We start from the raw sequence: 14599 nt of genomic DNA, 5'->3' as shown, positions 1-14599 counted from the left end.
TTCTATTTCTACCCCCTACCTGAACCAGGGTTTGTTTCTCCACCCCGCTATGACTGGTGTGCAGTTGGTGAGAGGCTAGGGTAGCTTGTGGCTGTGGAAAAAAAAGATGGTTGCTGTGGTGTGAGGAGCAGTGATAGCTGGCATTAAGGGAGTTACTCTTGGACGCCAGTGATCACTGTCTAGCCTCCTGCAGATGTTGTGGGCCCAACTAGATTAAACACTGATGAAAGGAGGTTCTCAACCTGAAGACCCTAATGACATGTTGGTCAGCACTGCTCATTGGTCTATATAGGGATTATAGGGAATTATTCACTGAGTCTGGTTCATTTTTCTTTAGCACAAGTTTCTTGTGTTTACCTTGAAAACTGAAAAGCTTTCTTATGAGATTTCTCCAGTTTTAGCTTCTTTTTCATTATCTCCCTGTTAAATTCAGAATAGAATTTTAGATTATTCTCCTCACATATAAAACTCTTGATGAACAAGCTCCATCATGTCTTAAAGGTGGCACAGTTGGATATTTTTCCTGCAGAGTTTCCCTGTCTCAGCAGGTATCCCTGGCCTGGTGTTCGTTATCCCCTCTTTCCTGTCTTCTCAGCCCCCAGCTGCCCTTCCTGGTTCTGATGCAGGTTTCTTCTTCCCACAGCTGGACTGAAGAGAAGTTTGTGTGCACTTTGTTGGTTTCCCTGGTTAGGAAATTGTTTTTGAATAGGCTCTGTGTGAATGAATTGATCTAACTGGATTATATTATTGAAGTGTCTTGAGATGTGTTTTACAGTGTAGCTGTAAGTTAGCAGCAGATGCTAGCAAACAATGCTTTCTCATCAACAGTTTTGGACCAAGCTGGAGATGTACACAGTGTAACTCATAGTAATGCATGTGTACGTTAATTACTGTGTTAAACATTTTGGATATATTCTGGTTTCCTGGTTTGAAATGGGTTATTTTAGCTGTAATAAATAGTTTGTCTTTGCTGTCACCCAGTGGATCGTTTTGGAAATTTCAGTGTTAGGATTGTCATTGTGAATGGCAGTACTGGAGGTTTAAAGATTTTCCTCAGGTATCAACGGGGAATGAACGATGACACTGTTGCATGTGGAAGGAAACTTTTAATACCACTACAAAAATAGACACAAAGCTGCTTCACAAATTACAAAGTATCTCAGTGACAAATACAATGCTGTATTCAGAGAAAGAGAAGCTGATATGACCATCTTCTGTGTGGTTGACAAAGTGAGGTTTGTTCAAGTCTGTTGAAGCAGATGATGTTTGAGCTTCCAATGTAGAGTATGTCTCACAAGTTGATGCCGAGGTTCTCACTGGTCAAATCCTCTTAAAGTTTAGAAAAAAACAAACAAAAAAGAAACTCATCTCAGTCTCCATTTAGAGGTCTGCGTGGCTTTTTGCTGTAATTTCAGTTCTGGAACATAAACACCAGCTGTTTCTGAATCAGAAATCTGGCCCACGTTCAGAGAAAGTGGCTCTGGTCAGCAACACATTTCTCTGAAGAAAACAACAAAAGTTTATTTGTTTGACAATATAACAATGCAATATACAAAACAATACAATAGCAAGAAGAAAACAAAATTGACCAAATCGGTGTCATACCTCCCTCTTCTCAGTCTTCCTTCAAGTTGTCGATGAGCTCCTGGGTATTTTGGGCCAGCCTCCTCCTCTCAGCCTGTTGCTTCTTCAGGGCCGCCTCGGCTTTCTTACTTTGGTAGATCTTGACCCCTGCAAAACCCAAACACAGCAGCATTGTCTTCAGAGCCAGGATGTAGAAGAGAAGGGGCACGTTGTCCAAAGCCTGAAGACAGAAAGAGTGGACTTTTCAATTGATTTGCTTCCTTTTACAACTACAGTGGAAAAGAAATTTCTGGAACAATCAGGGACCCTGAAGAAGATGGGTTTTTTTTAAACCCTTTCCTGTCACCAGAGGCCTCAGCTGTCTACTGTAGGCGGGAGGTAGGAGTTAATTTGGTAACAGAGAGGGGAGGCGGTGTGTGAAAGAGGGAAGCAGCTGCAGCCTGTGTGCGTCCGAAGCTATAGTTGTAACAGACCATGCATGCATGCACTTTACACTGTCCAAAACTCAATCTAAAACAGCACTGCAGGCTCTCCAGTTCGTACTGTGCACTCTTAAATTCGGCGTACTGGCTACTCAATACTTGACTGCTGTAGCCATAAATTCTCAAGTCTTTGGTTGTTTTTCTGGACCAGTTTCTAACACTGATGTTGACGCATTTCCAAAAAAGTCAGAATTGTACAGAAGTCCACCAACTCAGTGAAATGGTAAAGGACGGCAACTCACAGATCAGTTCTACAATTCTCCAGCAAAAATTCAAGGACAAAAAAGACCCCGTGAAATAGACATGCGCTATTTAAGCACAGCGTGGCTTAATTGTGCAAATACGAAGTTTTGTCAGCAGATGTTAGTCCTTCAAAAATCCAATGTGGGAACATTAGCTTTGTGCTACAGACAGTTTCGACAAATTATGAAAAATATGGCGCCTTACAGGAAACAACAGTGGTAAAGTATCAACAAAGCGTGACGTTGCTCAGTGTAAAATAATACATATTAGCTTATTTACCTTCCAATTGATCATCTTTGCTGCTGTAATATTGACGTTCCTGTACACTAAAACAGCCACAGAGCTATAATATAAATGCTCGTCTGAAGAAGGTGGGACTTGAACTAACAGGCCAATAGAAATGTAATATTTGTTAGACGTCATTGGTGCTGCATTCATGACTCACAGGAAAAGCTACATTTATACAGGCGTTGAATTTGGAAAAGGACACAAAGAAATTAATCATGTCAATCAGACTTCGAAGTATTGAAGAGATTCACTTGTTAACAGTGAAACCTGATGTTATATACACAAGGTATAACAAACTATTTCAGTATGTCCGATGAGTTCGCAAATGTTTTCAGATTATTTCATGAACTATTTAGTTGAATACATCTCTATCTCCACCACGCTAGTGCCTTGTACAACCCATAGACGTAGAACCTCCTTGAAGGTTGTCGAGGTTCAGTCATAGTTTTACGTACACGATGGAAAATGGTGGCAACGACGATCTACCCGCTGTGGCATGTACATTTTCCACCCACTTAAAGTTTTGACTTGTAAACAATTTCTCTGTAAGGGTTAGGGATATGGCACATAGAGTTGACCTAGGGTTAGGGTTAGGGTTAGGGTTAGGGTTAGAGTTAGGGTTGGATTTGACTCCAAATAGTGTTGTAATGACGCATGAGCATACGTAGTCACGGTGGCCGAGAGGTTAAGGCGTTGGACTCGAAATCCAATGGGGTTTCCCCGCACAGGTTCGAATCCTGTTCGTGACGAAGTTACATTTTTTTTTTTAGTTATTGTTTTTAGCTCAAAGCCAAGGATGAACGTGCTTAAATGAACGAGCCTGATCGAAATTACTTTAGATATATCGTGATAATAATATTAATTATTAGTCACGGCTGTTTGCTGCAATTGCTGCATTACCAAGATAAATGTCAATGGACATTAAATCGATCTTTTTTATTTTTATATAAAATCGAAGCACCCCTCAATGCTGATGCATCAATTCTTTATCCAAAAGCTAAATGGTAGTTGTATAATCGCCTCCAGATTTATATACATATCAGATTCTTCATGAGGCATTGTGACGACTGTCAGCTCGGTGTGCAAAAAACATGGATTGGGTCGCTTACGGGTAAGCTTACAGTGAACTGCTTCACATCACGAGTCGAGCAACTTTCCTAAATCAAACATTATTTTTCGCGAGCGGCTCAATCGAACCCGGATCCTGAGCCCGGGGGCCTTGAGCTCCCAGAGGCCTCCGTCACTTTTTTTGTGAGGAGAACTCATTGAGTGTGTGATGAGTTACAGTTAAATGGAAATATATTTTCTCTAAGCGTCATCATCAGTTTGTTGAGGGATTTAGTGACTGGAAACATTCAGAACGCATCGGGGGCCATGAAAGGAATGAAGAGCATAACCGGGCGCTCACACCAAAAGCGTCTTGAGCGGCCCAGGCGGACAGCTGCCATTCATTTTCAATGTAGCTGGCGTCGACGAGCGGCCGGCGTTGTGAGCTTCTTGAGCGTCGTGAGCTTCTAAAGTTGAGAGAGGCTCAACTTTATGCAAATGAGCAGCGACGCGACACAGCCGATCTGGATTCCGAAGGCGGAAAAAGGCGGAAAAGGGCAGAGCGAGAGGAAAACCATGGAGGAGAAACTTATTATTGCAGAAACCGATATATAGATGGATTATTATATATGCCTGCTATTTGAAAGCCCCGCCCCTTCGGCCGCTTCGGCTTCTTGTGAGCGCCCTGAGCGACCACGGCCGTTCAAGACGCTTTTGGTGTGAGCGGTGTGAGCGCCCGGTTACGCCACAGGGGCAAGGGCATCGGGACTGTTGACGTTTCTGTGGCAACAGAAATGGGACCAGAAATTGTTGCTGTCATAACGTTTCTGGGGAAGAGGGGGCTTCCATTTAGAGGAGATAGTGAATTGCTGGGGTCATCTCATGGAAATTTACTTGGTATATTGGAACTGATTTCTCAGTTTGATCCATTTTTGACTGGGCATATTTTTTCAGGTTTGTAAACAAAGAAGGCAAAATTGTTGAACGTTTTCTGACTTTTGAGTCAACCAAAAGCCACACTGGTGAAAGTTTGGCTGAATGTGTTGTTGCTATGGTTGCCAGTTTAGGCTTGGAGCTGTCAAATTGCAGGGGACAGTCATACGATCACGCAGGTAACATGTCTGGGAAGTACAATGGACTCTAAACACATCTGAAGAAGCGAAATCCTTTAATTCATTATGTTCTGTGTGTCGCTCACTCGCTAAATTTAGTTGGAGTCAACACCAGCAGCCCCGTGGCTGGGCACTACTTTGACACTTTACAGTCTTTGCATAACTTTTGTTCTTCCTCTACAAGCAGATGTTTTCGCAAAACAGGAATAAGTTTATAATAAGCTGTCATTCAGTGCAAATCCTGTGCAAGTGCAGGTGTTTCCAACAACTACTAGGCCCACACTTGTGCACTAGTAAACTAAGTAGTCTGTTTTGTTAGTGCACGTACAAGTATGTATGTGTACTGGCAGCTCCATGGTTGATCAGCTGTGTGAGTGTGTGTGAGGGCCTCCAAGAGTCTGGCCCAAGGGCCTCTGAATTCTTAATCCAGGCCTGGGCTCAATGATTGCAGTTTTCAGAATTCAAAGTAATTTACTTGTACAAGTTTCACAAGGGACAGAAGACAGAAGAAAGGGTTTAAAGTGAACTTTATCAATTATAGATCTTATAGATGGCATGATCACAAGGTTACATGAAAAAGCAATATATGATCTGGAGATGACGTCACGGTTTAAGGATGAACCATTGAAAACATTGCTAGTCTTTGTGTGATTTAAAAAAAAAAAAAAGACAAAATGAAACGACTGACACATGCACCTTTTTAGTGCAAACCAGCCCACAAGATCCCAGACTTAACAAACCACCGAAAAAGGCGGCGTATTCAAGTATAATATGTGAGGTGGATGATGATGTGATTGTAGCATGTTGAAAGTATCATGCTCTTTTTGTGACTGACAAAAAATTTAATCAAGCCTCAAACTGCACAGTAAGCGTAGTTGCTTCATCGTTAAAAAAATAAATAGTTGACAAATAAATAGAAAAGCGGTCAGTTTCCTTAGAGATTTGAAAATAACTGAAGTCATGCATTGTTCTGCAGCTACATAAAGTTAAAGGGATATAAAAGGCTCGGGTCCTACATGCTGTCGGCTCATAATGTCATGTCCACAGTGACAGAAGGTACAGCTCAGCTCAGAAATTACCGCTTTGGCTGTTTGTTGACAAAAACGAGTCCATTCCCCATTTCTTTACACATGCCCCATCCATTCTCACAAAGTCTAATTAACTATCCGGCGTTCCACTGACTGATCTAGCCATCTTTATTAATCATCCCTTCACTCCTTTGACCTGTCACCTGCACCAACAAACGTCTTCATCTTGTCACACATACTGACCCATCTATCACTTCTCTCACTGTCATCACCATTTGAAGACCAACAATGGGGCACACGCTGCAGTGAATTCAAATTCTGCTCTTGTCGTGTATATTACATCAATCAATCAATCCTACACAGTCTTGCAGCTACCCATTCAAATGTGTATAAATCCACACGTCTTTCAGTCTTTTATAATTAGTGTAAATGATCTCACAAACATTGGCAAATCGAAGGCTTAAACGAGTTCAATCATGTGGATGATTTATGCGACTCGTGCCAACAGAGGACTCCTCGCAGCAGACTAAATTAACTCCCGGCATCTTTACCCTAAATCCATGACTTAACAGTGTTCCAACGCCACCCTGTTCTGGTGCGATTCTGCTGTTTGCCTTGTAGTCAAAGAGAAGGCCGGTAATAAACTTCTCAAGCATGCCCTTCTGTTTTGTCCTGCCCTGACATGGGGGGGATCTTTCCCGTCTTTCACTCACATCTACCTCACCAGTTGACACATGCTGGCCATGCTTCTCTGTCGGTGAAGTGATTTCACACCAATTTCAAGGAGAGGCAAAGAAACCACTCAAAAACCCTAAATGGTGCTCCATTGATTCTCCCTATTCTTGCTCAGCAGTCATGATGCTAGTTCCAGGCAAAAACAGAGGTAGTTGTGGCAGTAAATATTGTCCTCTGGTCACTCTCCTCCAGCGTTTCCCTGGTAACTTGCTTACAAGTGGCTATAACTGTTCTCCCAGGCAGCAGTTGGCAGCACAGGAGAACACTTCCAGCACTTTTTGTCATCATTGCACTCAGGAGGTCTCCCTGCTCTGACACAGAGGGAGACTCAGCCTCGGTCCTCCCGTGCTTCCTATGATCACGTTAATAGTGACGGCGGCTGTGCTCAGTAACGCCCCCTGTGGTTCGTTCTGGACATGGTGAGAGGCAGAGACACAGAGGAGAGGGAGGACACCTCCCAGTAGAGAGATCGAGACAGGAAGAGCTGGTAGAGGATCACCATGGCGATGGACTGGCAGAGGATCACACCGATTGTCACCACCTACAGAGAGGGAAGACTTGTTTGGGTGTGGTTTTGGAGCCACATGAACAAACTGAAAATACATCCAGAATTAAGTCTTTCTGGTGAACTGTTCCAGAAATGCAAGAATGATCCGTAAGTTAGTGGAAAAAACAGCGACAAAACATGGTTCAAAGAAATTGGCTCAAACCTTCTCCTTCTGGTGCTCGTTGAAGATTACAGATGTGAGTACGAGGACGGGATGACAGAGGAACCACAGGAAGCAGCCCTGCAGAGAGCAGACATGATGAGGCATACAGTTTTCATGTCCAGTGGCTGTTGTGCACAGAGTCGTTACCTTAGCGAAACTGAGGTAGAAGTCTCTCTTCAGGGTGCTCCTCTCGGTGGAGATGATCTGGTAGAGGATGGAGGCCAGCAGGAGGGCCAGGCCCACTCTAAGAGCTATGAGGAGGAGACCTGCCAGACTCCGCTGGGCGTGGTAGCTGTGATGTTCACTCTCCGACTCGGAATACTGCTCCCAGAGCAGCAGCACCCCCTGGGAAGGGACAGCATGATCGCTCTTGTCAGATCTTCTCTTATCCTTTGTCCTGTTTACAAAGTTAAAGTATAAACCTGCTTTTACCTGTACGATGACTCCACCGACAGCGACAGCTGTGGAGGCCGGAGACCGCTCCCACTGCAGGGGTCTGGACTGAGGCTTCCTGCCTCGACTCAGAGTCCAGCCCATACACAGACTCAGTAACATGTACAGCATGGACACCTGGGACACCATATCCCAGACTGCTCAGTGAGCCGCACAGTGAGGAAGACAAAAAACAAAATGGCCTTATCGAAAAGGATTCATTTTGGTGTGTTCAGAATGAAAATTAAATTTGCCTTTTAAATAGCGTCCCGACTTTTTATTTGGGAAAAGACGCATTATTGACTGAAAGTGCTGTTGCCTGATTGATCCAAGTCTAAATCGAGTGGCCAAAGCTTTTGCACACATCTGTGTATCGCGTATAACAGGAAAGAGAGTCAAATGTGAAACATTACAACATACACTCTGCCAGGCTGCCCATCAGGGGGATACCAGTACCGTCTCTGGAGTACCTGCAGAGAGCAGGGACGAGGACCAACGTGAGCAGATTTTCATTTGCACACATTTAATGTGATTTTAAGGTGACTTAGATCGAGAGAGAGAGAGAGAGAATGAGAAGGAAACGTCAGTGATAAATAACTGGGATTCACTGACTCCTGCATCTACCTGGCTAAGTGGATGTAGTTGCAGAGGGAAGAGCAGCCCTGCAAAGCCAGTGCGGTTGTCAGCACGTTGAGGACTGTGTGCATGGGACCCCCTTTCCTCAGAGCATGGTACAGAGGCTGGATGTAGATGCAGCAGGCTATGAAGTAGGCCAGCAGCAGGAGGAAGTAGAAGCTGTGCAGACCTGAGGGAGCGAAACAGACATCTCACGTGAACCATGCAGCCCCACAGGATTGATCCCCACAGAGTTTACATTTAATACACTCGAGTTGTGGTACAGTTATCATGTAAAAACCTGCACAGAGCTCAGATCTGACACAGCATCTTGCAAGCCATTATGCAGTTAGACCAGAAATGGACACGCATTTAAAAGGAAAGAGGTTTGGAGTTTGCTGATTTCATCTGCTCGTAACTTAATGAATCAACACTGAAACGCAGCATCTCCCAGGCTCCTGATGCAAGCAGCTGGATCCAATTTCACCCGCGTCTCCAAACTCAATAATGTCTGCCAGCAACAGGAGAGTTTGTGACGTCTCACCTGCCTCCTCGGCACTGAAGTGCTCCAGAGGGTTTCCCGCAGAGTCGGCGTTAAACAGCAGGACAGTAAAAGTGAGATCTCCATGAGATGGAATCACATCATTTTCCTGGAGGGGAAACAGAAGCACGAGAGAGAGAAATACTCAGTCTAACTCCCATTGGAGAAAGATTATCAAGGAACGTCTACAGCCCTAACGGCTGTTGCTACTCATATTTCATCACTGCTGCTATTAATGCAAATGGTTGTGGGTGCGTTCGCCCTGCAGCAGAAAACTGATTGCTGATTGAGCTTCTGATAAACAGGAACCTTTTTTAAGTATTAGCGAAAAGCTTCAATACTCTTAAGAATAAAACTCTTTGACTGACCAGCGTTTATTAACAGGCTTTCTGCCAACATGGAGCACCCAAAATGTATGTTCTCCGATTGTTTCACACTGTGATGTAAAATATCCTAAAACAATGTAACGCGCCTCAACTCCATCCCTCATACTGAAAGGATTAGACCAAAATTACTCCAAAAGAAGTCGAGCTTTGCTCCCGGGGATGTTTTCAGTTGATTTCATCACTACTAAAGCAAAGGGAGCTCGGTGGGACAGTAAGCTCAGAAATGGTGCTTGGATCAGCTAATGAGCGTTCTCAGATGATCAAATGTAGCCAGTCACATTCACACTAGTGGACACTGCCTGTCCATCAATGTCCTCCTCAGTCAATGTGTGAGTTGGTTCGAAGGGGAATATTTCCCTTTACCTGACAAGTGTATCTGTCGGCGTACAGGACCTGCCAGGCTGTGGGGGCAGACTGATGAGGGATCGTCTGGTTGTGCTCTTCCCGGCTGAGAGAAACTGAAGCAGGAGGAAGAAGAATAAATCAATACAGCCGGACTACATTCAGCAGTTTTATCACCGAACCCCCCAGTTCTTACGGGTGAACTGGGCTTTGCCGAGCCTCTCGGAGCAGCTCAGGTTATCCAGGTCCGAGTCCATGTCCTGATACAGCAGCAGTCTGGACTCCTTCTCTGCAGCCAACGAAGGGTTGTCCAGCCGGCACATCAACAGACCGCTGTCACCTGGGTAAACACAACTCCTTAATGGTGAAAATCACAACAGGATGACCACATATTTGTGATCGCACACTGCTCGTCTCTGGCTGCTTCTCTTCCAGAAGCACCTTCTCAAACACCAGATCTTCTGACAAGTGTCAGAAACGACACCCTCATTCAGGATCTGAGTGACTTATGGAGCACTGGTGCTCCAAGAAGGATGGACCCTAAAGCTGGAGGTCTTTATGGCTCAAACACATTAAAAAAAAATAATAATAACAATAATAAGATGGCATAAGGAAAACTGCACTGACCATCTGGAGAGGTTAACCTCAATAAGAATGAAAAACTTGGACTAAACATCCATTCAACATTATCTGTAAAAGGAGAACAATCAGTGCAGACGTTACTTGGTTAAACACAAAAAAAAAAAAAAAAAAGCACAGGCAAATGAAAACACCAGAGAACCAAACAGAGGCTGTGTTTTGAATCAACTCATGGTGAAAGTTTCTACTGCAGATTAGCTGTCTGTGTCTACGCGAAACTGACACGTTAGCAGCAGCAGAGGCAGCACATCAGCATCGTTACCTTGGTACATGAATTTAGTGATGAACTGGCCCTTCTGCTGCCTCGCCGCTTCGCTCTTAAAAAGTCCGCTCACAGTTTTCCCAGAAGCCTCCGAACTGAGCAGCGCCGCGGCTGCGAGAGTCGCCAATAAGCGCCACATTTCCCTTTGACTGTATCGACAGAGAAACACACAAACAACGTTTGCTGGTCGATTCAATGAGCCACGAAGCCAGTAGTGAAAAAAAGCCCAGCTGCGTCAAGACGTCTTCCGTTAGCCAGGAAGAAACCGGAAGTGATAAATAAAAGCTCATTTTTGGGCGGAGGACAGCAACGAAGTGAGTTGTTATTTTGTAAAATGAGAAAAATGTTCAGTTTTGAACAATTAAATTGATATCACATTTTATTGCTCAATAATATTAATAATAATAATCATAATAATAATTCTGAATCTCTCAGTAGACAATCAATGTTTTGTTTAGAGTTATTGTGATTTACTAAATGTGCTAATTGTGCCTCTTCTTTTGCCTATGTGTCTTCTTTTAAAATTATATGATTTTCCCAAGCTTTGTCATTTTTGAGGCGAATTTGTTGAGTGAATTGTTACTCTGCCCATGTTGTGTAACATCTTAATTTGTTGTTTTATCCGTCTTTAAAAAAATAAAAATAAAAATCTGAAATAAGACCAGAGCAAGACATTTAAATGTCCATGATTTAATCCAGAAAGGACTGGACCCCTGACCAAATACTCATATTTTGAAAAGAATATCCCGGTAATGCATCATTATTTTAGCTCGGTCACAACTGTCGCTTTACTTACTCGCCATCGTTTGACAGTTTGATTGACACGGCAGTAACACAATCAAATTACCCATGAGTTTTTTTCGTCTTATGCATTAACCAATCAGAGAGCCGAAAGCAGTCTACAAACGCTATACGTTCCGCCCATTTTCAACGTGTCAACATTGCCGTAAAACAGCTTGAGACTGTCGTGCGCTACACAATGCCACCACTGTCCGAGGGAAAATAGAACACTTCTGTACTTTCAATTAGTTTGTTGAGCTGTTGTGTCGACATTGGAGCACAACGACGATTAAAATGTCGTTTTACGTCTGTCGGTGACCTCAATATGAAGTGACAGAAACCGGAAGACCAAACGATGGACTTCAAAAGGACTGTCTTGGTGACTGGAGGCTCTGGATTCATGTGAGTTAATTTTAAATCGATGGACGAGGCATTTCGTGGCATAAAAGCAATAGAGATATAAGCTGAAGCACTGATAACGCTGTAACACGTGTATGCTCGGGTGGAGGGACAGTTGGACAAAGTTCAGATAGGTGTAATGAATGTCCATCTCTGTACTTGCAGTGGCTCCCATTTGGTGTGTTCACTGGTCAACGGACACCCAGAATGGAGGATTATTAACTTGGATAATGTAAGTTTTCAACGTGGAACCTTGTCGGTGTTCACAACCACATTATTCTGTCGGTTGTGAAGCCTTTCCTTATTTCAATTCAATTCAGTTTATTTGTATTGTGCCAAACTACAAAAAATGTAAAAATAGACTAATTCAAGCCAATTGGAGTTTGACTATCGAGTCAAACTCCAATTTATTTGACTTGTTGAGGCTGCTGTGAAATAAGAGAATAACTCATGTCGTCTTGTAGCTGGATTACTGCTGCAGCCCCAGGAGTCTGGAGAGCATCGAAGACCGAACCAACTACACCTTTATCAGGGTAAAAACAGATGGGAGTCTAATTTGGTTTCCTCAATGAAAATGTTCAGGAATACTTATTATTCAAAGGTTGAGAAGTTCTAACCACCTTTAAGGCAGATTAAGGTAATTTCATACAGTAATGTGTCTTTTACAAGTTTTAAAGTACATAATAACATAAACGGATTCCTCGTCTCTCACAGGGAGATGTGTGCAACTCACGGCTGGTGAATCACATTTTCAACACAGAAAACATCGATGTCATCTTTCACCTGGCAGCCAAAACGCACGTCGGTGAGCAGCAGTTGTTCCGATTAAAGTGACGCTCTAACACTGCTGCTAATTCTTTCCAGCCAAGTGAGCCTTCACTCTGCTTTTCTTTCTCGCCTCAGAGTCTTCCTTTAAATTCCCGCCCACTTTCCAGCGGGTCAACGTTGACGGGACCAGAGCTCTACTGGCAGCCGCCCATCAGGCTCGACACCAGCCGCAGCGCTTCATCTACGTCAGCACCGATGAGGTGTACGGAGCCAGTCTGGAGGAGGTCAGCGTTGTTTTCTGATCCAGCTGATGGGTTGCTGAATGGGCGTTTTAGTGCGGGATTATGGATCACTTTGTGACTTTTGCTCTTTAGGTGTTCGATGAGAGCAGTCCGATGAGGCCCACCAACCCGTACGCTGCCACAAAAGCAGCTGCAGAGTATCTGGTCAGATCATACTGGGACAAGTACCAGGTAGACGGGTGTAAGGTTTGCAAGTTTTGTGCTCCTCTTCCATCAGATTCTGATTTCTCTTGTTTTTGTGTTGCCAGTTTCCCATCATCATTACCAGAAGCAACAACATCTACGGGCCCAGGCAGTTCACTGAGAAGGTTCCAGATATTTTAGTGACCGACTCCCAACAACAATAAATTCCATTTTGATGAGAATAGGAATTCTGTTATTGGTATTTTGTATATTCCAGGGTCTATAAAAGATATCCGTAACATGAAGCGGCTTTATGTGTAACTGTCCTTACTTGCATGAACATTGCATGTTGTTCTTTATCTTTAAGGTTATTCCAAGGTTTCTGACCCTCCTGCAAATGAACAAGAAATGGTGTGTTTGAAATGACCAAGCAGCCTTGTAGTTCTGGGGCATAAAAAGGCAAATCAGAGTAATTTTAGTCTCACCTCTCTGCCACAGCACCATTGAGGGCACCCTCCCTATTTCCCGCCATTTTCTCTTCGTCAGTGATGCCATCAACGCCTTCCGTCTGGTCCTAGAGAAAGGGATTGTGGGAGAGATCTACAATGTGGGGACAAGCTGTGAGATTCCCATTGTTCAGCTGGCACAGGAACTTGTTAGGACGGTGAGTTCAGGCTCTACGATACAGAGCAAGATTTGACAGTTTCACAAAGATATATAGTGTAAAGAAGACCAGCTTATACAGCTGTTTTTTTTTTCTCAGGTGAAAAATGTGCCTGACTCAGAGGTGAAGGATTGGCTCGAGTTTGTGGCCGAAAGGTGAGCAAAGCTGTGGCTACCAGGATATGTAACCATTTAAAAAATGTTTTCTCTTTTCACCTTAAGCCATATTTATGGTTCAATCCTGTAGGCCACGGGTTGACCTGCGTTACCCAATCAAATGTGAGAAACTGCAGCAGCTGGGCTGGAGAGCAGAGGTGTCATGGGCTGAAGGGATCAGACAGACCGGTGCGCTAACCAAAAAATTAGAAGTGTCATTACAGTTACAATTTCCCTTCTGTAATGAATATTAATTCTTGTTTTGTGTGTGTCTTACAGTCAAATGGTACCAGGACAACCCAAACTTCTGGTCAGACGTAAATGAGGGAGGACCAACGAATCAGAAGCAAGCTTGAAATAGCAACAAACGCATACCTGGTCTCAGTCAGCCCTGCAGCTAGACTGAGAGGGAGCAGAATGAACACAGTTTTCTTCTGTTCTTTTTTTTTTGTGCATTTACAGACACCATCATGGTCGACTAACAGCTCAAATAAGTGCTGCAAACCCCAGTCTTACTGAACAGGTCGTGTTCTCTGATGTGATGAGTGCTGGACCAGCTGGCCCTGAAGTGCCAGACAAAAGGAAGGCAGAGCCTCCCTTCAACCAAAGCAGTCTCACCTGCACTTTACATTAAATATTTTTACACGATGTCGAGAAGTCTCGGCTTGTTATTTTTACAAACTCATCTTAAAAAGCTTTGTCCATCTCCTCATACTCAGTGAGGTTGAATAGCATCATCAGCAACATTTCAAACTGGATCTTTTACAATCTACATCTACTTCTTGTGTTTTAACAGTTGCCTTGTGATATAAGAAGGGAACTGGAGTCATTCACCCAGGAGAATTCTGTACAAACGGCTGTTTTTTAAATTGATGCCATTGAATCTGTTTAATAAACACTTTAATAGCTTCATCATGCAGTTCATTGTTCTCTCAAACATCTAAATGCTCTCGCAGACACAT

The 14599-nt window shown here is 43.6% G+C and overlaps 2 protein-coding genes and 1 non-coding gene across 3 annotated transcripts; 2 read left to right on the top strand and 1 right to left on the bottom strand.

Moving 5' to 3' along the window:
* The first annotated feature begins 3264 nt into the window (after positions 1 to 3264).
* On the top strand, positions 3265 to 3346 carry trnas-cga (transfer RNA serine (anticodon CGA)). The gene has a single exon. It is a non-coding gene; the product is annotated as a tRNA-Ser (tRNA).
* Positions 3347 to 5304: 1958 nt separating this feature from the next.
* On the bottom strand, positions 5305 to 10640 carry gpr180 (G protein-coupled receptor 180). Its single transcript, XM_072394243.1, has 10 exons — positions 10447 to 10640; positions 9742 to 9885; positions 9567 to 9661; positions 8821 to 8926; positions 8286 to 8466; positions 8082 to 8131; positions 7662 to 7819; positions 7377 to 7574; positions 7230 to 7307; positions 5305 to 7060 (listed from the first exon to the last, which is right to left on the bottom strand). Exons 1-10 carry the CDS (start codon positions 10583 to 10585, stop codon positions 6905 to 6907), a joined length of 1305 nt encoding a protein of 434 aa, XP_072250344.1. The 5' UTR covers positions 10586 to 10640; the 3' UTR covers positions 5305 to 6904.
* Positions 10641 to 11402: 762 nt separating this feature from the next.
* Positions 11403 to 14549, top strand: LOC140317844 (dTDP-D-glucose 4,6-dehydratase-like). The gene is made up of 12 exons (XM_072395404.1): positions 11403 to 11628; positions 11791 to 11857; positions 12090 to 12158; positions 12340 to 12430; positions 12529 to 12677; positions 12768 to 12866; positions 12944 to 13003; positions 13186 to 13229; positions 13317 to 13482; positions 13582 to 13637; positions 13729 to 13826; positions 13917 to 14549. The coding sequence occupies exons 1-12, from the start codon at positions 11582 to 11584 to the stop codon at positions 13991 to 13993; spliced, it is 1023 nt and encodes a 340-aa protein (XP_072251505.1). The 5' UTR covers positions 11403 to 11581; the 3' UTR covers positions 13994 to 14549.
* Positions 14550 to 14599: the final 50 nt, after the last annotated feature.

The sequence above is a fragment of the Leuresthes tenuis genome, unplaced genomic scaffold (assembly GCF_036924035.1).
Source record: "Leuresthes tenuis unplaced genomic scaffold, fLeuTen1.0.hap1 SCAF_1, whole genome shotgun sequence".
NCBI classification, from domain to species: Eukaryota; Metazoa; Chordata; class Actinopteri; order Atheriniformes; family Atherinopsidae; genus Leuresthes; species Leuresthes tenuis.
This window is presented reverse-complemented; position numbering and strand designations above follow the sequence as displayed.

Bases quoted from the DNA above. Each gene is read 5' to 3' on its own strand.
- gpr180 (XM_072394243.1), bottom strand. From the start codon at position 10,585: ATGTGGCGCTTATTGGCGACTCTCGCAGCCGCGGCGCTGCTCAGTTCG. The intron at 8,927-9,566 runs GTAAAGGGAAAT...TTTCCCCTCCAG, and splicing joins CCGACAGATACACTTGTCAG to GAAAATGATGTGATTCCATC. The intron at 8,132-8,285 runs GTAGATGCAGGA...TGCTCTCTGCAG, and splicing joins AACTACATCCACTTAGCCAG to GTACTCCAGAGACGGTACTG.
- LOC140317844 (XM_072395404.1), top strand. From the start codon at position 11,582: ATGGACTTCAAAAGGACTGTCTTGGTGACTGGAGGCTCTGGATTCAT. The intron at 12,159-12,339 runs GTAAAAACAGAT...CGTCTCTCACAG, and splicing joins CCAACTACACCTTTATCAGG to GGAGATGTGTGCAACTCACG. The intron at 13,230-13,316 runs GTGTGTTTGAAA...TCTCTGCCACAG, and splicing joins CTGCAAATGAACAAGAAATG to CACCATTGAGGGCACCCTCC.